The sequence below is a fragment of the Aedes aegypti genome, chromosome 1, assembly GCF_002204515.2.
Source record: "Aedes aegypti strain LVP_AGWG chromosome 1, AaegL5.0 Primary Assembly, whole genome shotgun sequence".
NCBI lineage: Eukaryota > Metazoa > Arthropoda > Insecta > Diptera > Culicidae > Aedes > Aedes aegypti.
This window is the reverse complement of record NC_035107.1, coordinates 27,822,608-27,846,073: the sequence shown is the minus strand read 5'-3', so window position 1 is coordinate 27,846,073 and position 23,466 is coordinate 27,822,608. Positions and strand designations below refer to the sequence as shown.

The following is a 23,466-nucleotide window of genomic DNA, read 5'->3' as shown; positions in this document are numbered from 1 at the left end:
TTCAAATGCCTCAAAATTTAAATATCGACATTATGCTAGAAGCACTATAAACAGTTTGAAAACTATTAAATTTGTTCCAAAAACATGCAAAAAGATGTGAAATCGGTTGAGTATTCATGAAGTTTTGGTCAAGCAAAGATAACATTTTAAGTTAAATGAGGAAAAATTTGGAGTAAACTTTTAACTAAAACTAGTTTGGATTTTATACAAATTTGGTGCTTTACAAAGCATTCATAAACAACATACGATTTTTTGTTTTTTTAGAACTCTTGAAAAATAAGATGCACCCTAGTGTTCAAGCTTGACTAGAGCTGCCGGTCAAGATTGACACATCCTTAAACCGTCGAGAGTTATCCTGGCCACGTCCTAGCAACAAGTGGAGATTGTAATTAGTTAAATTAAGTACGTATTTAAAATAAATTAAGTACGTATAGAGCTGTAGATATCTTTCCTTTTCAAAACAAAGGCTTTGTAATGAAGTTCAAACTGGCTACCTGTTCTAGTAATAAATTCATTACCCAAGTTTGACTGATTACAATACACTTTTCTAAGAATTATGCTTTTGCTCAAATTCTCAACTGCAATAAGGTACCCCGGGGCAAGTGAGAATCCGGGGTAAGTGGGGCGTTTCGTCATAGCTCAACTAGGAAAAGTTTTTCATGGGGGTATTCTTCTAGAAAGTTGAAGATACAATGACAAGGAATGTATTTAGTACTAAACATATTGTTATTTTTATTACCATGTGGTTCATGTACCAGTTGTCAGTTCAGCGCCATTTTCAACTTGCATGACAAATTGTGACACGTTTCACGTCTTGCATTGACTCGCAAAAAAAAAAATGTGTTTTAAATCGAATTTCCATCAGCAAGCTATAATTTTTAGTATTATTACAAGCTGCTAACGATAAACCAGTATTTTGTTTTCATTTAATATGAAATTTTCGATGGTCTATCTTACCCCAAAATATATTTGTACCTGGGGTAAGTGGGACCTATCAAAACAAAAACCAGAATCAAAACTTTTCGTACACGTTCCATACATTTTGTAGAGAGTAGCACTAAAACATTCAAACAAGTGATTTTTATCAAAAAAGATCAACCTCAAATTACGTAATTGCATAAGAGGGAGATTAAAAGTGTTATTATTCTTTATTTTTTAATTTTTTTTTAATTTTTGAAATACGACTTCAAAATTGAACAAACACACAGCTGAAATTTGAAATGCATGATGAGGACGATTACTTTTCTAGGTTATTTGAACTTTATTTGTTATTTCTACCAAATTAAGTAGTAATGGAAAACAATTCCATCCCATAAGGTGGTTTTCTGCCATGCATATAAATAATAACAAAATATATTTATAATTTCATCAATTATTGAATGTTAATGTGCTACATTTTAATTACCAACTTATAAATGATATATTTTGAACATGTTTAATTCCTCTTTACGCTTTTATTGAGGAATTTTCAGTTAATATTAAATGTGAGGTGACATACTATTTAATAAAGGGTTTCTTCCTAAAACGTAACGTATATTATGGTTGATCCCTTATGTACATCAAATATGTACTTAAAAATATAAATCTATGACTTATCAATCCTATTATTGTAATGGTTGACTTACTGATGTGGATTGACGCATGAAACTGGATGTGTCCCACTTGCCCCGCTTAGCGAGGTAACTGCGTCAATTGGCTCGTTCTAAAACTTTCTTCCAAGGTTTTCACAATTTCGAAATTATTCGATTAGTTTCATGCACACACCAGCAAATATGTTGCCAAAACGTGATTGTGTTGTTGGATTTGAAAAATATTGACATTTGAAAATTTTATTGAACAATTTGTTTGAACTATCGTTTTTTTCGTTCCCACTTGCCCCGCGGTACCTTAAATGATTGAGTTTATTTCGCATTTGAAAAGATTATCAAACGAGGTCGACGAGGTTAGACAAGAAACTTTCATTATTTTTCAATCTCTTGAACATGATAGAATTCCATAGATTATACCAAAAGTTTTGCTTCTAAGGGGAAAAGGATGTGAATCAGCAAATTTGGTAATCTATTGAAAATTTCGGAATCTGCATACAATAAGTTTACATCGAGGAAAATCATTTCTTCTCTTCTGGAAATCAATAAATTTATGAAGAGTTTCATTCAAACTGCTAAGCCTCACTCATGTAGCTAGTTTTTTTTAATATATTTCTATCTTTATTAACGAGATTTTAAGCCCTGGGCTAGTTCATCTCGGGACCAACGGCTTTACTTTCTCTGGGATGGGATTCGATCCCAGGTCCTCGGCGTGAGAGGCGTGTGTTCTTACCACTACACCAGGTCCGTCCCCTAGCTAGTTTACTAAAACCATTAACAAAAGATTTTCCAACCGAAATTTCAGATTAATTCAGATTATGTATACTTCTATGTTTTCGATGAGCCTATTCAATATTACTTTTACTGAATAAACAACATGAACTTTAGTTGAGTTTTAAGTATTCAAAAATACACGTTACACTACGGAGCAAAAATAACATTTTTGCCATTACGTTGCATATAATTCAACTTTATATCAAGGAAATGAACGAGGTATTTCTCGTTGAGTGACGGTTTCAAATCCCGGCCAGGCGAGATTTTTTTCAGGTTGGAAGTTTTCTCGACTTCCCAGGCCTTCTTCGTGTGACTACCAATGCGAGAAAGTGTACATGTACCAATGAAAGCTTTCAGTTGATCTGTTGAAATGTTTATAAGAACACAGTTGTGAGGCAAACTCATTCCCAGTTGGGAAAGGATCAGAAGAAAAAGGAGGAAAAAAATTGTTTCATTTTTCCCTACAAAAAAATTATTATCAGCTAGTCACACTTTCGCGTTCGTCTTTTTTACAGATATGAACAATCTCATAGTACATTTAAGTGATTTTCGTATTAATATTCCATAGTACATCTTTTGACATTCTAATCAAAAGTAAAACTTTTACTATTTCCTGTTAAAACTTTCATTTTATATTCAGATTTGTAAAAATTTGTTTAAGTTTAAATAAGCCATTTTCATTAGTAAACCTCTGTTCATAATAAAGAACAATAAGTTGGATGATGCGAATTCGACCTATACTCTTGAAAATCTATTATTCTTGATGGAGAGTCGCGATTTACTAATATTTTATAACTTACAACTAATTTTATTAAAAAAGTTATTCTTTAAAATAAATTTTTCATTAAAAAAATCTTGACTACGAAACATTGTTGATTTATTTTTGATTCAGTCAATAAGGAAATCAAGAAATTAGGAAAAAAAAACTCCCTGCTAAGCAACTTACCGAGAACTGTATGCGAAAAATGCATTCACGCACCATTTTTTTAACATTTGTATGAGAAAAGTTCCTTGAATTTGATGAGAATGGAGCCCAAGATGTTGTGACCTATACAGAATTTATTCAAAAATCCAAATAGAATTCTGTCATCATCACAGGATACTTTGAATCTGGGAATCCGAGCAGAATTTATTTAAAATCCTAGACCAAAATTTCACAGAATCCAAAAGGTTTACAAAATATTTTGTTTTATTTTGTGAACCTTTTTGGGATTCTGTGAAATTTCTTTCTAGGATTTAATAAATTCTGCTCGGAATTCTAGCATTTAGGATTAACTCAATGCCAAGACCAGGATTCTGTGAGAATTAACGGAATTTCTTGTAAAACTGATCATTTGTAACATTTTTCGTGCTCTGTTTGAAGAAAAATATAAAGTTTGACAAATTCATTACAAGTTAACGATTGCATCCTAAATCAGAACCAGCATTTTTGTTTGATAACCAACTCAAATTGCGACATTTTGCGTTCCTAATTACGAAAATGCTTTCGAAATTCTTTCTATTTCGATATTTACGGAAATTTTTATTCGTTAAATCATAAGACTATTGCATTAAACGCCTAAATGTAGGCTATTTTTCATAGAAATAAAAAAAATCATAGGAATAACAAAAATTCACAAATTTGTATAACTTTTGATCATGATATCGACTTCAAGGATCTATTCAAGGCAGGTTCAAAGTTTCAGACTGCCAAAATGTGTAATGCATTCTTAGAACTTATAGTACATAAACTTCTCTGCCACATAAGACATGGTTTTTCGGGAAATTTGCGTTTCCATCCTTTGAAAGGCATCACGAATATGTGGATATTGTTCGTGAAAAAGAAGATCGAAAGACAAAATGTCAACAAAAGATCAAAAATCTTTTTCAAAGGAATAAAATTTTCCCATCAAGCAAACCATCTACAACCTTTTGTCCAAATCGACCTTTTGCCTTTTGACCTTTAGTTCTTTCGACCTCTAGTCCTTCAACCTTTCGTCCCTAAACCGTGTGAAATAACGGTTTCCGGTGAAATCTCAATAGTTGGACAGTTCGGTGATGTAAATTAACGGAATTTGGTAATTTTTTACAGCTTTTTGTAAAAAATCACCAAAATTCATAAACTGTTACGATATTTTAGTTACTTCAAAAAACGCATAATCCATAGAATAAGGATAGTATGTGAGATAACTGTCGATGGGGGTGACAATGGGTCAAAACATAATTTGAAATGTCTCAGCACACATTACAAATAATGATATACAATTATAATGGTGTAATTTTTCAAGACGTAATAATCTACCATCAAAACATATGATCTCTGGGACAAGAAGTATATTTTAAATAAATAATCGAATTAGGCTGTTAAATAACGCCTTTTTGAATTGCTCATTTCAGAGTGTCTTAGAGAATACAACAATTTTATGTAAGACTTACACTATTTTAAAATTTTATATTAATGCCTATAAAATTAATTTTATAATGCGGATTATTAACAGTTTCAATTTGTGGGTCAGCAGATTTTTTGTGGGTCAATTTTGATTATTTATAATATTTATAATCTATATAAGAAATAATTGAATTTCGAATATGTTTTCAACTTTTGCAACTGCATTACCCATAAAGGCATTTCCATACTGGAGCTATCTAATAGTTTACATGGATATGGGCGTCTTTGACCATTTTTCACCAGGATACCATTGTAATTGAACATTGGAAGTAAATTTGACCATGTATAAATTATAACAACGGTAGATAATTATATCTGAAGTGGATATGGAATAATTTTGATGTGTTCCGCTAATCGGGATAGTACCACCACTATTTGCTTAGTGCCTTTCCATCGTCGTCCGCCGCCGTCCCAGTGCCATGACCTCCACCAACATGAAGCATCGAAACGAAAGGAGGTTCCAAAGTGTCTCGAATGGTTCACCACTACATACATGCCAGGCAGCCGTTCGTTTGGGAGAGTCGCGAGCTTCCATGTTTGTGTGCTGCCCCATGCGAAGGGAGCCCAATTTCATTGAGGAAAATTTTCCTGAATTGGATCCTACTAGCTGATGGGGTACTTAGCTATAGTTATTGGGCGAAGGTAAGGTCGGTCGGTTGGCTGGTTGGTTGGTCGGTGGCGGCCATCTTTGCAGCTGATGTTGCAGTGTGGCAACTTTGAAGGCTGATGGGAGGATTTCGTTGGAGCCTGTTAGAGGCTTTTTAGTGCAGAATATCTTATCCAAAATTGAAACATTACTAGTAGAAGACTAGTAACGAAGACAGATGATACTTTTTGTCGGGTTTTTATTCTAATCTCGTTTTTTTAGATTAACCTATTTAATAACTTTAGTTGATCAAAGCAGTGTGTGAGTAGCTTGCTGTTCAATTTTAATTTCAAAACGAACTTTCAATTAACATTGTAAAGGCTGGAAAATTTACATAGTTAGGTCAATTTTATTACCGCAAAATGACGCAACATTGATAGTCCAAGTAGCTTTATAGAATCGATATAATAACTAAATATTGCATGAATGAATGTAATTAGGCTGACACTTCGTGTCATTAAAGACGAGAACATTTGAAGACTTTTTTTCGAATACCTTAAAATGGGACATCATCGATTAGTGGCGTAATATTGATCTGTATGACCTATGGTTCAAAAAAATGAAATACACATTTTTGGTTGAATTGTTTTGAATGCATGATTGAAAGTTGTGATTCTGAATCTGATATTTTTAAGCTCACAAAAAAAAGGTTATTCATAAATTTAATTTCCTTTACACATCAATTTTTGAACTAGTCAAAAGATGTTTTGAATGATTATGAATGACCAACGAAGATTCATGTCGCACATGAATTCCGAAAATGATATTAACAAAGAAATTGTTATACTAAAAGTGAAAACCCATGAACATTTCATGAGTTCAAGGACAGTTTAGGCACGTTTAAGATTGTACAAGAACTCATATGAGAATAGGCCTTCAAAAGTTTATGATCAAAGTTGAAACCTATAAAGGAACATAATTTTCTAAATGACTGCGGCTAGTTTTTGGAAAGTTCTTAACACCAAAAAAATCGTGTGCTTGTTTGCTAGTTCTTGCATTTTATATGATTTAACATAAAATGAGAAACCACGAAGTTTGAGCCAAAAATATTAAGATTTAGAGGTGACGCAAGCGGCTTGATGGTGAATTTTCAAGTTATAAATTATGACTTTCAGGAATGTCTTTATAACTTTGAAATTTTCGATTAATTTTTGAATCTTTTAGCAAAATTAAACATATGAACAGTTTATAAAACATCAGATTAGTCTTAATCAAAATTATTCTCAGTTAAAAATAATTTTCTTCATTTTTTTTCCTAATTTTCAATATATTATCATAAATCATTTTTGTTTGACCATAAATGCATGAATACTCAGCCGATTTCCAATATTTTACATGCTTTTGAAGCAATTTTAGTTGTTTTAAAAATGTGTATACAGAACAGAATTGAATTGTTTTGACTTAGTTATTCAAGAAAAGCTACCCAAAACCTTTATTTTCAAAAATCAAATTTCTTTGGATTGTTCAAGTGTTTTCGTCGGAAATCATTAATTTTCTATTCTACTTGTAGTTATAACAAGATGTTTCAAAAACTTCAGTCTTAAAGTATCTTGTTATAACGACATGTAGAATAGTGCCTTTATTTCTATCAGGAAATTCAAAACTATTTTTGTTTTGAAATTAATTTATCAAAGTTTGTTTTGATTTCACACCAATTTGATGTTCTTCAAACTAATCATAAGTTTAATTTGCAAATAAAATATGCTAAAAGTGGGGACGGACCTGGTGTAGTGGTTAGAACACACGCCTCTCACGCCGAGGACCTGGGATCGAATCCCGAGATGGTCACTAAAATTTTTCAGTGACGACTTCCTTCGGAAGGGAAGTAAAGCCGTTGGTTCCGAGATGAACTAGCCCAGGGCTAAAAATCTCGTTGATAAAGATAGAAAAAAAATGCTAAAAGTTTCAAATTTCGTTGGAGAATATTAATATTATGTTGACTTCACTGAAGGGCATATTTTACAACTTGAAAATTCACCTTGCGCCACCTACCAAATCAAAAAAATTTTAGCTCAAACTTTGAGGTTTCAAAGTTTTACCTCGATTAGTTACTCCACCAGCTGGCGCATTCGATTCGAAGTTTGCATGGGATATTCGTTTCAAATATATTAAAAATTACCCTATGTCACTGTTTCGGTTCCGTGTACTAGTTGATCGCGTTTAATTGAGCCAAGAACTACAAATTCACTAGTTTATACCCCAATAAACATAATTGTAGAAGGCCGTATCTGGATTTAGGCTCATTTTCAGTATCATCTCAGTTGTTGAAATTTAAGCATAGATCAGCACTACCGTAAAATCACAAAAATGCATGCACTTTGTGCAGTAGCTCGCCCAGCGTCATAGGTGGCTATGATGCGCTTAGTGGCTATGTTCGAAATAGTAGTTTACGGAACAAGTTCCAGAATGACGATTTTTTCAGCACGAGGTGTAAATTTAACCTACGGGGCTTGCCGAGTAGGATAATTACGACGAGTGCTGTAAAAAACTGAGTTCTGCAACGAGTTACGTACAACATTTTTTGCAATTTCGTAGAAGAGCACTTGAGGCCATCAGAAATTATATCGGAATGCACTACTGTTTTACAATTTCTGAAAAACTGTTGTGTTATGATTCATTACGCAACTCAAAACAGCTGCGTAATGACAAAGCGTTGCGTAATGTATCATTACAGCACTGGTTTCAGTTGCGTAATGACTATTCCCGCACTGCATACTTCAGTGCAGAAAAATAGGCCGTTCCATGACAGATTGGCATGATGAAAAACAGCCTATTACGATGAGAAATTGCAAAAAATACAAAGCAGTATTGCGTGAGCTCAACAAATCTTCAGATTGTTAAAACACCGACTTTATCAACCTCAATCATGATACAGCCTTCTACAATATTGTTCGCTATGGAGCAATTCCACCCAACATGACGATTTTTTTTTTAATTTAATTTTTGTATTTTTTGAATCGCCTGAAAATTTGCATACAGATTCTTTATGACCAAAAATGCCATTATGCACATTCAGACCGCCATTTTGAACCACGCCTTAGTTTTTAGAAGGGCGTATCGGAAAATGCATAGCAAATCTTTAAAAAACTGTAACTCGAAAATGGTTTGTCCGATCGATTTGAGATCTTCTACAAAGTTGTAGGTATTGCTTAGAGAGAGAAAAATACGCACGTTAAAAAAAGTTACAGATTATTTTTATTTCAAAAACAAAATTTTAAAATCGATTTTCTCCAGAAACGCAGTTTTGATTTTTTTTTATTTTTGGATATGTTTTAGGGGACAACTTATATGATTTATTGCACAATGTTTCAAAATGTAAGAATAATGGACAAAAAGTTATGATTTTTTTTAAAAATTACAGATTTTGAAAAAAAAAATCGAAATAGAGGAAAACAATATTTTTTTATGTGATTATTTGAAGGAACAGAAAAATTGCAATCGAAAAGTACCCAAGTAATTTTTTTCTAGGTTGCATCAATTTCAATATACTCATATTTATATAAAATTTTCAAATCTAAACGTGGCATAAAAAATGTGATTCTATCATACCGGTGTACCTTTGGTCCCCAGGGCTAAGCCCGGCTAATGGGTAAAGCCCTCTCATCGCGGCAAGATGAGTAGTACTGTTCCTATTAATTCTACTGTTGTATCCTTCGACAGATACGCGTATTTCAACCTCAACTGTAAAGCCGTCTTCAGTGTTGTGTACTTGACTTGACTTGGTTTGTGTTGTTGAAATCAAAATAAAATTTTCCGGAATGGAGAAACACGAAATATGTTTGAAAAGGGCCTATTTTTCTTTTTTTATTTGAAAATTTTATTAAAGTATGAGTATATCTCGAAATTGATGTGACCTAGAAAAATTTTACTTAAGTACTCTTCCAATGCATTTTCTGTACTATCAAATAAACACATAAAAAATATTGTTTTCCTTTATTTCGATTTTTTTTTAAATTTGTAATATTTTATAAAATTATAACTTTTTTGTCCATAATTCTTCCATTATGAAACATTGTGCAATACATCACATAAGTTGTCCCCTAAAACATGTCCAAAAATAATAAAAATCACAGATGCATTTTCATAGAAAACCGATTTTAATTTTTTTTATTAAAAAAAATCTGTCATTTTTTTTCAACATTCTTTCCCCCAATCCCACCTGACTGCAAGGACGTGGCCGGCGTCGTTATTAACCCTGTATAAATAGAGGCACTGAATTATGCACATTGAAGAAGATTATGGCCAATCCCAGCCGAACTTCTAGTTAATTCTTTGTGCATTTTCACTGACTTCGGTCAATCACGGAATAGCAATCATTGATATGTGTAGTCAGTCTAAGCTAAGCTAAGCTAATAAGTATTGAATTCTATATTTACTCAGGACTGCATAACAATTAAAAATTCTAACAGTTTATGAAAACAAAATTTAGGAGATTTTTGATTCAAGAGATTTTGTATTGGAGTGATTTGGTGAAAGTTAAAAAAGCGTCACATAGTATTGCAGAGAATAGCAGAGTTGGAGCTGGAAGCAAGGGTGAAACGTCCTTTTATGCACAGTAGAGAAAGGAATTAGGAATAGATCAATAAATAGAACCAGATGGCGTTCTTAAAATAGTTACATATTCAACATATTTGATCTCTAAATAGGTTGCTGTTCTGATTTTATATATTTTGGGGATATTTCTGTTTTTGCACGGATTTTTTTTTACACGGCCGTGCAAAAAAAGTTTCCTTACATTTTTTTCCGCCAAAACCTTATTTTTGCATGAAACGTCGAGAAATGGTGTTACTTTTTTTGCACGGTTTTTGAAATTTTGAACTGAAAACTTTTTTGCACGGTACGCATCCCCCGTGCAAAAACAGAATCGGGTGTACTGCATTCCTTAGTGCTATTGCCTACAAATGTCAAATCCAATCCTTAGAGTGGCAGAAATCTTTATTCTTGGGAAGTGATCTATAACTATGGTAACAATCAATTCCTGGCCCATATTATGGATCACTAGTTAGAACTGCTAATAATCAGTATTTAGAATCAACTATCAAGAAAAATGAGTAAGAGTATTGCAGTGCATTTTTGTCTCAAGAAGAAAAGTCTTTGGTAGAAGTTTAAAAAAAAGTCAATATTCATAATGTCGAACAATTCAAAAATTATTTTAAGTAATGTCAAAAATTTTAAATGTATATTGGAATTGTATAAAATAGGCATAATGCAGACACTTGTAAAGACGAACCATACAAAGTTTGATTAAATATTACATAAAAGTTAAGCTTTCATGAAAAAATGTGTTATAATAATCATGAAACGAGCTCACCAGTTTGCATATCTTTTAGCACTCACACATCGCGAACATCAAAACTTATCGGCGCCACAAAAACGAATCGTCTTGCTTGGGCTTCCAATGCACTGCCCAGCAAAACGCGCGAAACGAAAACCAAACTCCCGGCATCCCGAAAACCTACGTTTCTCCGAAAATTGTTCCGTGAAACCCGAATGCTATTGTTTACGTTAGAAAGAATAACTATAATTTTACCAGACTAACAAGAAATTATTGCCGTGTGTTAGTAAACTGTGGAAAAACGAGACAATGAGTCAAAAAAGTGAGCCAACTCATCCATGATTTTTTGACTGCTGAGTTGCATGATTGACAACTCACACATGAAAAATCTCAAGCGTAAGTTATGAGAAATTGAGTTTTTCACAACACTGCGTGTACTATAGGCCCCTGAATCTTCAGTGTTACTTTATAAGCAATTATCAATTCAATTTGGGTTAATTTTAAGCTTTCCAAATCTGCTTAATTTGATTCGATAGTCATAATTACATGTTGATTTCTAAAGCCCTTGATTTTTTTTTAAATTTTGGATGTTTGTGAATTCAAAATTTTTAAAAACAATGTATGAGAATCAAAAAAATATCGTAGGGTTTTTCTTCTCTGCATCACTGCTTCCAATGTTCTGATATATTGTGGTAAGTTAAGTTTATGGGTTTGCCAAGTTGAATGCCAAGAAGAAGAAGTCAAAGTTTTTGTGTAGGGCTTACATATTTTCAGATAATTCTTTTATAATTTTTGACGTACTGGGAAAACTTCATTCAATTCAGTTCATAAATAGCAGAGATCTAGTTGATCATTTCGTATGAAACATTTGAAAATGTTCAGATTAATCGTTCCATTTCAGATTTCAAATTAATGGTATTTCGATAATAGAATTCAGGTGAATATAATCTAAGCATTTCGAAGCTTCAGTGTAAATGAATGGATATTTGACCCAAATTTGGTAAAATCAGTAATAATCATTTACACGTCTGATTTTTCTCTGAATTACATGTAGAAAAATCGATATATAAACTTGTACCAAAATAAGGAACTGATCGTTTGAATCTTCATGAAGCTTGCAATTGTAATGTGGATTTATGGTACAAAATATAATAGAATTAAAGACTCTATTCCGGTATTGTGTATAAAAAAAATCTTATGCTTTTTCACTATTTTTAAAGCAAGAAAACATCGTTTATAAAGATTACGTAGCAAGCTGATGAATACACTGTTAGTTTAGTTTGAAATTGACTTGTTAAAATAAAACACAATGTATTCAATTGGAATTAAGAAAATTACTTCATCCATTTCATTGCATCAGTTGAATCGCCACCAACTACACAGCATCCACCCAAAGGAGACATTCTCTCGCCATAATTACAACTCTGAAAGAGCATCTCGTTCTCCCCAATTCACCACATCAAGCATCTGAACCGTGTCAATGTATGTGTAACTGAGCTTTCGCAAAGCTTTTCATTCATCGAATTTTCCTCCCGCAAAAGAGGGGTCCTTTCTCTTCCTGAGCATCCCCACAGCATCCCTGATGTCGAACCCAACAGGAAAATGTCGCCCTCTGAAGTGAAGTTGGTGATTCACACTTATTGTAACAAAGTTTTCCCCATCTAGCAAACTGAAACCAAAAAAGCAAAAACTATGAAGCGAGGATATAAGAGAAGATTCCTTCCGGAACTGCCGCTGGAAATCGAAGATCTGAACAACTGAACCCCCTTTGAATAAGTAAATCTGGTTGTGCGTGTGCAAAAGTGGGGGTGTAAATCGCGTGTCCCGAATGGTTCCGTCCTTTCGGGAGAAAAAGTGCTTTACAAAGTGTTTTTCGCGAATCCGGTGGTGCTTCGAATTGTGAATCGCTTGTGAAAACAAAGTGTAACACGTCAGCAAGCAAGGGAAGAAAAATTCGAGGAAGGATTGCTATTTCAATCTCTGTAGAGTGACCAACCACCCCCGGATTAATCACGAATCTGCCCACATACGAGGGCGGACGTAGACGAGGCAGAAGACGACGACGAAGAAGAAGAAGTCGCACTTTCGGGTCCTTGTCAGGAGTTCCCGAGTCGCCGCCCACGGAAGCATTGCGTTGAGTGATCATGAGCAGTAACACTGATTGGGGGAATGATCTTAGCGAACGAAGCAGAAGAGCTGGATTTACACGGAATGTCTTTACTTCGGGACGGTTCTTCGGCGTGGTGGCCACATTCTCGGCCCTCTTGGTGGTTGTCGGAGTTGGTAAGTACTGTTCTGAACTGCCTTTATTTCTCTTTATCAGCATGAATACTTCCTTGCATGGTTGCCAAACACTGAACTCTCTACTATCAGGCAACACTGCTTGGAGAGCTTTGGAAGGGCGTTCTCGTTATCGGCTCTCTTCATTCGAAGGAGATGCTCTCTCTTCTCAATGGAACATTTGAAGATATCAGCTGCAGTACAAAAATGGGTGTAGGTAATCTTTTTGTGGATGCGAGACGCAAAACTGTATGTTTTCGTGAATCTTGTAACTATCGACCTTCCTACGCGAATATCAATCTCTTATCCCTACAGAACCTTGTTACTGATAGAAACGGCTGGTAGGTAGCCGTATTCTATTCTTGGCACTCTTTATTTATTTTGTCATGGGTTTTGTCGTATAAAAGAGCATCTTATTGTCAAATTTCATATGATTCGGACAGGGAAAACTCTTGACCCAGCGATCCACCGGAATAACTCCGGCCACAGAATTATTTCCGCGTTCCTCTGTCCACTTCTAGAAACTAAATATGTGGGCCAGTATACTGACAAAAATTGATTTGAATCCATTGAAAATTCGCTAAGCGGTAAGGGTTTTAGAATTTTTGCTTTCACTCAGGCCTATACGGGTTAATATTATGTGTATGTTAATCAATACAAAAACATTGATTGGTTCATCACTACTAGTGTTGGAATATTCTTTTTCATGTTTTTGAACTTATAAAAATAAGATTGAACTTATAGGATTCAATACTAGGAGTGCCGATGTTTTCCTTAGCTACTGATAAAGTTTGAGTTGATTGGCCGCCCGTGGTTGCTACACCAGTATCGCCATATTAGCTGCACTTACAGAAGGAACCAATCAGATGACTTAGGACTAACAGACACCCTCAGTGTATAAGTGCAGATGATCTTCTATTTTTAGGCAATTATGTCAGAATGCAGACCAATGAGGGGATGGGGGTGGAATTGATGATACATTCAAAACTGGCCCACAGTGTACCGGATATACCCCTGCATCTACGCTAGTTCATGCGAGAAGGTGTATGGGTGAGGTAATTTTTATGGCAAAAAGGCTTGCTTTTTGGTTAGCAGACTGCCTATGCCTTTTTCGTAGATACTGATAGAGGACTATTTATTAAAACTATATTATTTAACTTATGAACCCTTCCTACTGTGATAATCATGGAGATTCAGAGAAATACTCGGTCTTTGATAAAAATGAATATCATAAATATTCCTATCTTTACCTAACGACCGTGATATGGAAACACAACAAACGTGACTTTTTTGTATTCACAAAATCTATGAATGATTCCTCACCATCGGTGTTTAAAAGGTTATATTCAGTCTTCATCTATAGCGATAGATAACTTTTCAAATTGAAATTACACGAATCGCATTACTTACCAAGGCGAATCCAGGGTGTGGAACTTCTGAATCCTTCCTACTAACACAAAAACTACTTCCCGTGTGAAGGAAATACATCTAATCAGTTTGGTGATAGTTTATTGAATGTCAGTCATAACAATTTATTTAATGTCTAGCCTAAGTCAATGCCTACTGTGATAGCTACCTACTCATTTATTACTACATTTCGGCCATCCTGATTAACCGATGTGCTCATCGTCATTTAAATCTTGCTCTAATAAATTATTAGGAGATAGCCACAGTTTCATATTTCCAGGTGAACATATTAGCTTAGCTTAGCTTAGCTTAGACTGACTACACATATCAACGGTTGCTATTCCGTGATTGACCGAAGTCAGTGAAAATGCACAAAGAATCAACTAGAAGTTCGGCTGGGATTGGCCATAATCTTCTTCAGTGTGCATAATTCAGTGCCTCTATTTATACAAGGTCAATAACGGCGCCGGCCACGTCCTTGCAGTCAGGTGGGATTAAGGGAAGGAATGTTAGTGTGTAACCTTTGCTATGTGGAGACCGTGTTTGCCTCTGCATCTCCACAAAGGTTATTGGGAGGGATGTTTGTTAATGGAGAGGATCATTGGGTCAAAGGATTCACTTTGATAAGCGATTAGACCATGATAAACAATGATTTGTGAGATATATACATGCTTATACGTAAATATAATTGTTCATATAATTTCTATGTAGAGGAAAATTTTGCCGACACTTGAGGTGACGAACCATTCAAAGTTTGTTGAACAAATACCTAAATGTAACATTCCTACAGCTGTCAGTACGAAAGCATGAGTTATTATATTTTACTCATTTGAAAAGAAACAAAAGACTCAATTGGTTGGGACATCATAGAACACTCTTATTCTTATGCCGACACTTACAGTGGCGAACCATCCAAAGTTTGTTGAATAAAGTGAACCTTTCGCAAGTCTACACTTGTAGTGTCGAACCATTCAAAGTTTTTTTTAATTACAAAAATAAAGGTATATAAGGGGTGTTCTGAAAAAAAAAAATGTTAAACATAAATAAATCATGAATCAGAGTTTGTGTCGACACTCACAGTGACGAACCATCCATAGTTTGTTGAAACATCATATTTACATCCCACCATTGTAACGATTAAATGTGCAGTCATACATATTTTATAGATTAGAAATAGTAGCATGAAACGAGCTCACCAATTGATCCGTTATCCTTGACTGAGCAGCCACAATCCACTTTCAGCTTCACTCGTTTGCTCGGCTAGCACTCAGAAAATAAAAAAAAATAGGCGCGCGACCCGAAAAAAAACACGGACGACAGCTCGGGCTTTCTTGACGCACTGCCCAGGAGCAAGCGTCAAGGTCGTCGAAAGATCAAAAAGAACGAACCGATCACGGCACTTTTTAACTTACTCCAACCGAACTTCCCGATCACGCCACTTTTTCACTTACGAGATCGACGCGCGACATGTTTGATCCTGCCCACGTCGCTCGCTCCGGCAAAAGCAAGCGTCAAGGTCGAAAGATCAAACAGAACTCTTCATATTTCCAGGTGAACATACTGAGTGGAAAGGAATGCTGGATGCCTGAAAACCCTCTATGTCAGTTACTACATAACGATCAATTGGTAAAATTTTTTGAATGATGTAAGGTCCTTTGAATTTTTCCGAAAGTTTAGTAAACGCATCAACTACAACTAAAATGTGTTTAAATCCTCCACTCGACGGTATTTGAATCGGACCATAATAATCTATATGAATTGTGTTGAAAGGTTCATTACCTTTATCAATATTTTTTTAAAATCCTTCTTTTTTGCCATCTTTTGGGCTATAAACTATGCAGCTTGGGCACTTTGACATATATTTTCTAACAATTTTCTTCATATTTGAAAACCAGTAATGCTTTTTTATTTCTATCATTGTTTTATCTGCACCAATATGTCCATTTTCGTCATGACATATTCTTATTATATTATCTATCATAAGCTTCGGAATAACTAGTATTAATTTATCACTACTTTTTCTAAAAAGGATGCCATTTTTCAATTCAAAATTTGGAAAGGTATACAGTGATACCTCCATGAGTCGATGTTCCATGACTCGATATCGACTCATGGAATCATACTAAAAACCAAATTTCATGGTTACTATGATGGTCCCTAGAAGCAGCTTTCCAAAGGATTGCTGTTCCATGACTCGATATTTCCATGAGTCGATGGTCCCTTCAATATCGACTCATGGAGGTTTCAATGTAGTTCTCTAGATGCTGTTTTATGTTTTTTAACCTTTCTTCCTGTTCTTGCGCCAATATTACATTTCTTTCGATGTTTTCTGGCTGTAATAAATTTATTTCTTCGATTTCGACGTTTTGAGACGAAATTCGATTCTTAGTCATGTTTTGCCTATTCCTCAAAGCGTCTACATGTCTCATTCTCGACTCATCTCTATATTTCTAATTTGTAATCATTATTTTCCAAAAACATAGCCCATCTGCTAATTTTAGGATTAATTTCCTTTTTATCCAAGGTTTGCGCTAAAGCATTACAAACAGAAAAAAATTTGAATGTCATTCCGGATAAATATACATGAAATCGTTTAATCGCGTACACTACTGCAAGTGTTTCTAGTTCGAAACTATGTAATTTGATTCAAATTTATCTGTATTTTTACTGAAATAACTAACTGGACGGAAATTATTATCTTCTTGTTTTTGTAATAAAATTGCTCCAAATCCATATGAACTCCGCATCGCAATGAAGTTGAGTTTCAGCATTTGGATTAAAAATACACAATATTGGTGCTGATACTAACATTTCTTTGAGTGTTTTGAAAGAAGCTTGCTGTCCATTGCCGAAAATAAACAATACAATGGCCTTGCAATTGTTGCAAAATTTTTAATAAATTTTCTAAAATAACTTGTTAAACCTATGAATCTTTGAACATCCTTAGCATTTTTTGGAATGGGAAAATTTGAAACAGCTTCAATGTGAGATTTATTTGGTCGTCTTCCATGTTTATTTATTGTGAATCCTAGGTAATTGATTGATTTGTCACTTAAAATTTTGAAAACGGATTGCAATATTTCTAAATGTTCTTCAATAGTTTCAGAAAATATAATTATATCATCAATGTAAACACAAATCTTTCCCTCTTCAATCAAATTTTTGAAAATTTTATTGATAATTATTGAAAATTTTATTGATTTTATTGATAAAACTGCAGGAGCATTGCAGAGTCCAAATGGAACAAGTAAATATTCGTACTTTGTTACTGGATGGAGTAACAAAAGATGTAAACTTGGTGCATTAAGAGGCAATTTTAATTTGGTGCGATCCGGATTTCAAATCAAAAACTGAAAATATTTGTTTGTTCCTTAATTTGTCTAAAATATCTTCGATCAATGGCAAAGGATAATTATCTCTATGAGTATCCTTATTTAATTTACGATAATCTACACACATTCTAATAGCACCATCCTTTTTTTGGTATCAAAACAATTGGACTAGCGAAAGGAGAATCTTTCTTTTATAATGTTATCGTGTAAAAGTACTTTGATTTCCTCATCTTCTTTAGATTTTTCGGCAAATGATAATCGTCGTGGCTTAAAATGAAACTGAGTACCTGATTTCAAAACAATTTTCATTTCAAATTTAGTTTTAGGTTGCAAAGGCTTATCGGAAAACAAATAGTGATCTTTCAAAACATCCATACATTTTACAAATTGATCATTACTTACGTGCCTAACATTTACCGAAATTTTCGAATCATCAAGAACAGAATTAACGGGTATCATTTCATCAAGATGTCCAGCATTCATTTTTTCAATCACAGGTGTTCTTGAAATTTTAATGTGGTTTCTCTCAATAATTGTTCGAACTCTAGGCTTCATAATTATATCTCGACCAATGATTGCACCATATGACGACATGGTTGAATCAGGAACAACCAAAAAGTTAACCTTGAATGGAACATTTTGAACATAAACATTAGTACTGAAAATACCTAAAATGGTTAATCGTGTTTCACCGATACTCTTATGAATTTTTCGTTTATCATGTTTAATAATTGAATCAGGTTTCGTCAATTTAAGATGTATCAGAGAAACAGGACTGCCTGTATCAAAAAGAGCTTTCAACGGTTGCTTAATATCATTGACGTTCAAATCTACCAGTCCATTCAAAACGTCTAGCTCAGTCAAGTTGTCTTTTGTTGTGTTAATTGCTCCAACTGGGCTTGATCCACCGTAAGTTTGATTTCTCCTAGATAATTGGTGGACAATATGATGTTCTGGTTGGCGATGATCTTGGTGCTGCTTATGATGAACAACGGAAGCTGGCGTGACTTGCTGAGAAAGATTGATCAACGAAAAGGCCTTCTTGAGAGGTGTAACTTTTGTAAACCTTTGCATTCTTGCCTGGTTCTTCAACTGTAGCTCCGGGATCCCTTCGACAACGTATTCAATCAGCTCGGATTCCAATGCAATACTGTCCGAAAGACTCACCAAACTTCCATTTTCTTGACTCCAAACGCTTGTACAGTTGTAATGCACTTTGTTGAACCGAAAATACTTCCTTCATGCTGCTGAGAAAATCTTGAAAATCCATTTGCATCAAATTTGGATGAGCCGTTGACCAAAGCTGTGCGTTTCCCGTTAGGCGCTTCAAAATTAGCAACTTCATTATTTCATCATCAATCATGAAAACCTTTTTCAATTGCTTCACTACATTCTCGAAGTATTCAAAATTGTCGCTGCTGGTCTCAGAGTAGTTTGGCAGTAGAAAAAATAATTCATCCAATTTGATTGACTGAGAAAGTCCTTCTCCAGATAAGCATTTTTCTTGATGAAGTACGCTTGATTTACCGTTGACTACATTTTCTCTGTTTGAATTTTCTCCCAGTGATGTTTGCGCTCCAGAATCATTGATAACTTCGGTTGAGGTCTGTTGATTCTCAAAAGGAAACCTAGTTCCGAAATTTTCCGAATCTTGAATATCCAAAGATCTCTGGCCGCTCGAAATCATCTTGGGTTTTAGCTGTATCCCACTTCTGAACTGAATGAAACCCATCTAATCAGTTTGGTGATAGTTTATTGAAATCAGTCATAACATTTTTTTTAATGTCTAACCCACGGCATAAAAAATTAACATGGCAGGCTCTTTACTGATATCAACATCAAGTTTGGTTGTAAACATGTGACGTCACTCCTATCGTACCATATACCATCCGGATCACTAGATCAATTTTTTTGAAAATTTGTTCGAGGTGGATAAGAATGACGTCGTCAAGTAGCTGTCAGTTTTCGGAATATTTATTACTACACCGTGACAACCTTGAAGATGCAGAGATATACTCGTCTTTATTACACTGGATTATCACACTAACATTTCTTCCTTTTCTCGACGACCCGATGCCGTTATTGTAATTTGTAATGTTTGGAATTCTCGAAATTTTACACTGAAGTTGGTTAGCTTGGCTTAATTTGTTCAAATTTTGAATTCACCTAGTTATTTGAAATGGTGTCTTTTTAAATTATTTAAAGATTCATGTAAATTTATGAACCTTGATAAAAAATAAATAGAAGGAATTCAGAGATATATCTCATGGAACAATAAGCATTATAAATTGAACTATTCTACTGCACGTTAACAACATTGATGCAACATTGCTTTCATTCGATAAATTTCAAGAGCTGTCATGCAAGGAAGCATTAATTCTACATAACAAATGTATCAATATCACTCTATAAATTGAACTGCTGCACAAATATTACTTAATAAATTGCTTGATTGCTCCATCGATGTTTTTGTATTTGTTCAACTGCATAACTGTATTAGCCCAGGGGCCCAGATAGCCGTAGCGGTAAACGCGCAGCTATTCAGCAAGACCAAGCTGAGGGTCGTGGGTTCGAATCCCACCGGTCGAGGATCTTTTCGGGTTGGAAATTTTCTCGACTTCCCTGGGCATAGAGTATCATCGTACTTGCCACACGATATACGCATGTAAAAATGGTCAATCGGCATAGAAAGCTCTCAGTTAATAACTGTGGAAGTGCCCATAAGAACACTAAGCTGATGAGCAGGCTCTGTCCCAGTTGGGATGTAACGCCAGAAAGAAGAAGAACTGTATTAGCCCAGCGATGAATCTTTCGTTTGACGAAAATTTTTCACCGACTGGAGCGGGAATCGAACCCACATCCCATGGCACAATACGTCTAGACGACTGACGCCGCTAACCGCAAGACCACGAAGCCCACAATAAAAATTAAACAATACATTATTTATATTTTAAAATGATAAAAAACATAAAAATCTCAAAATAGTTTTTGGTAGTTTTGGCCGCCTTTTTTATGGAGCCCAACCATAGTGCAGCGGCCTGAAAAGGGCACTGCAAAACGCAGGAGCGTAAAAAGAGCCTATAGCTCATTACCACCGCGGGTTAAGAACAACAGAATGTTCTGAAGATTTAAGCTTTTGAATTCAGTTTCACTTAATAAGTGTTTTCCAAGTTATTGAATTCGCATTTGCGCAAAAGCTAGACAGTTATATATCAGGTGATACGAAGTTCTATAATCTCGTTTTTCGTTTTCTTCACTATATAAATTTCGGTTTATGGTGAATATACTTGGTATGAAACATTTTCAGGACCTTTAATTTTGCACATTTTTGCTGAAGCCACCAAAGAGCTATCTCGATTATTTTTCAAGTTATGGACCTTTTTAGTTTACAAACATATTGTTTTCTAAATATTGTTAAACCATAAAAAGAGAAAAATATTATCTTTCTACTGGCGACAAAAGATTGAGAATCCTTTTGCGCCTTCCAGACAATATCTTTATAGATCTCTATAGACATTTGAAAACATATTTTTGAAGAAAATCTCTGATAACTCTGCAACCATAGGAGATAGAACAGTAGTTCCTTTGTGCAATCAAAAAGTGCAAGGTCTAAAAGTGCTCAAAACAAAGTTTTTGTGATATTTTATAGTGTAAAAAGTTGTCAAGAAAAAACTGATATTTCAGGACCACCCTAACTTATTTGTTTAAAAAAATCATAACTCGTGAACCATAAAAGTTAGAAATTTGGGTTCTTGGGCAAATTTGCTCCAAATCGATTGTTCTAAAACAATGTAGAACATTGTGTAGACCTAAATGCGTCAACAAAAAAAAGTTTATATTCTGATCACGTAAACCATGGGGGCCACCCTAATTTCACATCACTGAAAATAATGTGTAAAAAATATGGAGAAACTTCCCCGAAGACACCATAAACAGTCGTTCTTCATCTCGACATCTATCCCTATGTCGATTATTTCACAAGTCCCTTCTGTCTGCATACATTTTCACTCTACATGTCTCGATATCTCCATATCTCGATGTGTTTCTGTTGATTTTTCGTTCTCAATTTTCTCTCCGTGTGTCGATATGACCAATATCGAAGGTTACTAGACCAAAGTTTTGGGATTTAAAACAAATTAGGAGCGCAAAGTGACGTCTGTTTGTGTATAGGCCTCTGCACTGTTTTGATTTTGTATAGGATTTGACGTTTACTGGCCTTGTTGTTTACAAATTCCGTGAAAGAGTGAAAGAGAGGCAATGATTTTTGTGCAGAACCCTATTACTTTCTTGGCAACGGAGTGTTTTTCAATCTAGTTTTCGTCAAAAATGTGTGCTTTGTCTCGATCTCTCCCTATCTAGATGGTCTCTTCGATATCGAGATGTGGAGAGGTGACTGTATCTAAAACTGACGGTTTAGGCGCTAACATTTTTGTCTTCCTGGATATGACTTTGGGACCTGTGTACTGGCCTAGTAACTGGACACTGTTTGAGTAAATATCATTTAAAAAATATTGGTCAGGTTCACAATGATATCTGTCATTTCTGTAACATGGAACGCGAAACCTTGGAACATCTGTTCTGCAGTTGTAGTGCTTTACACAAGCGCAGATCCACATTTCTTAACAAGGATTACTTACAACCACGTGAAATTTGGATTGCAAATCCCTGTAAGGTAGTGAGTTTTATCTGAGCCGAGACTCGCGAAGACGGTCTTCTTTTTCTGTGATTGCTGAGTTTTTTTTTATTCCACTTTGTGTTTATACCAACCATGCGCAAAGCGTTCAAACCCCCACATGAACCTCTCAGCAAACAATGATTGCGTTTGCATCACACCGAATCATAAATTGCTTTTTGAGTGAAATTCCATGCCAGCAAACGAAGCAGACATTAGGAATAACTAATCTTGTGGTTAGATTTTTCAGCAACTTTGAAAAAACTGCTCCGCCGACTGAGGTTGTTAATAACAGTTTATTGTGAATACAATACCTTTCACTTTTATAGCCAAAAAAAGGATGGCTGCATTTGACGTTTCGAGACAGCGGAATCTGGGCTGCATATAACGTTGATATTTTTCATCTCCGCGAGTCTCTCTTTATTACCTCTATTTTGCCTGGCTGGGAGAAGGCACGTCAAAGTGTTTAAGCTGTCCACTTTATTCATAGTGGATATTTTTTACACAGACAAGTAGACGTAACACTCTAATTATTTTCATTGCACAGCAGAAAAGCGCCCAATTCTAGTATTTGGTAGTTGGCCGACAGGCCGCATCACATTTGATCGAGTTTGACGTTTGCTCACTACCGCCACCTAGCTCGTGGTTGGCCAAATGAAGTAGCATTGGGCGTAAATGTTAACGTCACTATGTTTTCTAGCTGTTATACCTGTTTGCATGTGGTTATTAGTTCCTTCGATTGATGCGAATAGCAAAACGGGTCTTGCCACAAAAGTTCAACCTTTTGGACGCAGTATAATACATTTCTTACGTGAAGTTTTCCGGACTGAAGCGGGAATCGAACCCACACCACTTGACTCGATGCGGCTAAATGCTTGGTAACGCTAACCTCACGGCCACGAAGCCCACGAAAAAACTTATGAAACCTTTAGCAAAAACCCATAGTTTTGGGACTTCAGGAACACTTCAAGAAGTTTCTTACGACGCAAACAGTACATTAATATGAATGAGGAAATCCTTGGTTAATTTAAACTTCAGATTAATTTTCATGGCCAAATTGTTTGAA

At 34.9% G+C, this 23,466-nt stretch overlaps 1 protein-coding gene across 3 annotated transcripts in view; it reads left to right on the top strand.

Annotated features, from left to right (window-relative positions):
- LOC5573728 (low-density lipoprotein receptor-related protein 4) overlaps window positions 1–23,466 on the top strand; it is a 107,939-nt gene that overhangs the window by 5,732 nt on the left and 78,741 nt on the right. For 2 of the 3 annotated variants that reach the window (XM_001660985.2, XM_021839242.1), the window contains exon 2: window positions 12,375–12,992. In XM_001660985.2, the coding sequence (XP_001661035.2) occupies window positions 12,854–12,992 (139 nt within the window). In that variant the 5' untranslated portion in view covers window positions 12,375–12,853. Of the gene's footprint in view, window positions 1–12,360; window positions 12,993–23,466 lie in introns of all 3 variants that reach the window. The other variant, XM_021839241.1, reaches the window with a different exon arrangement.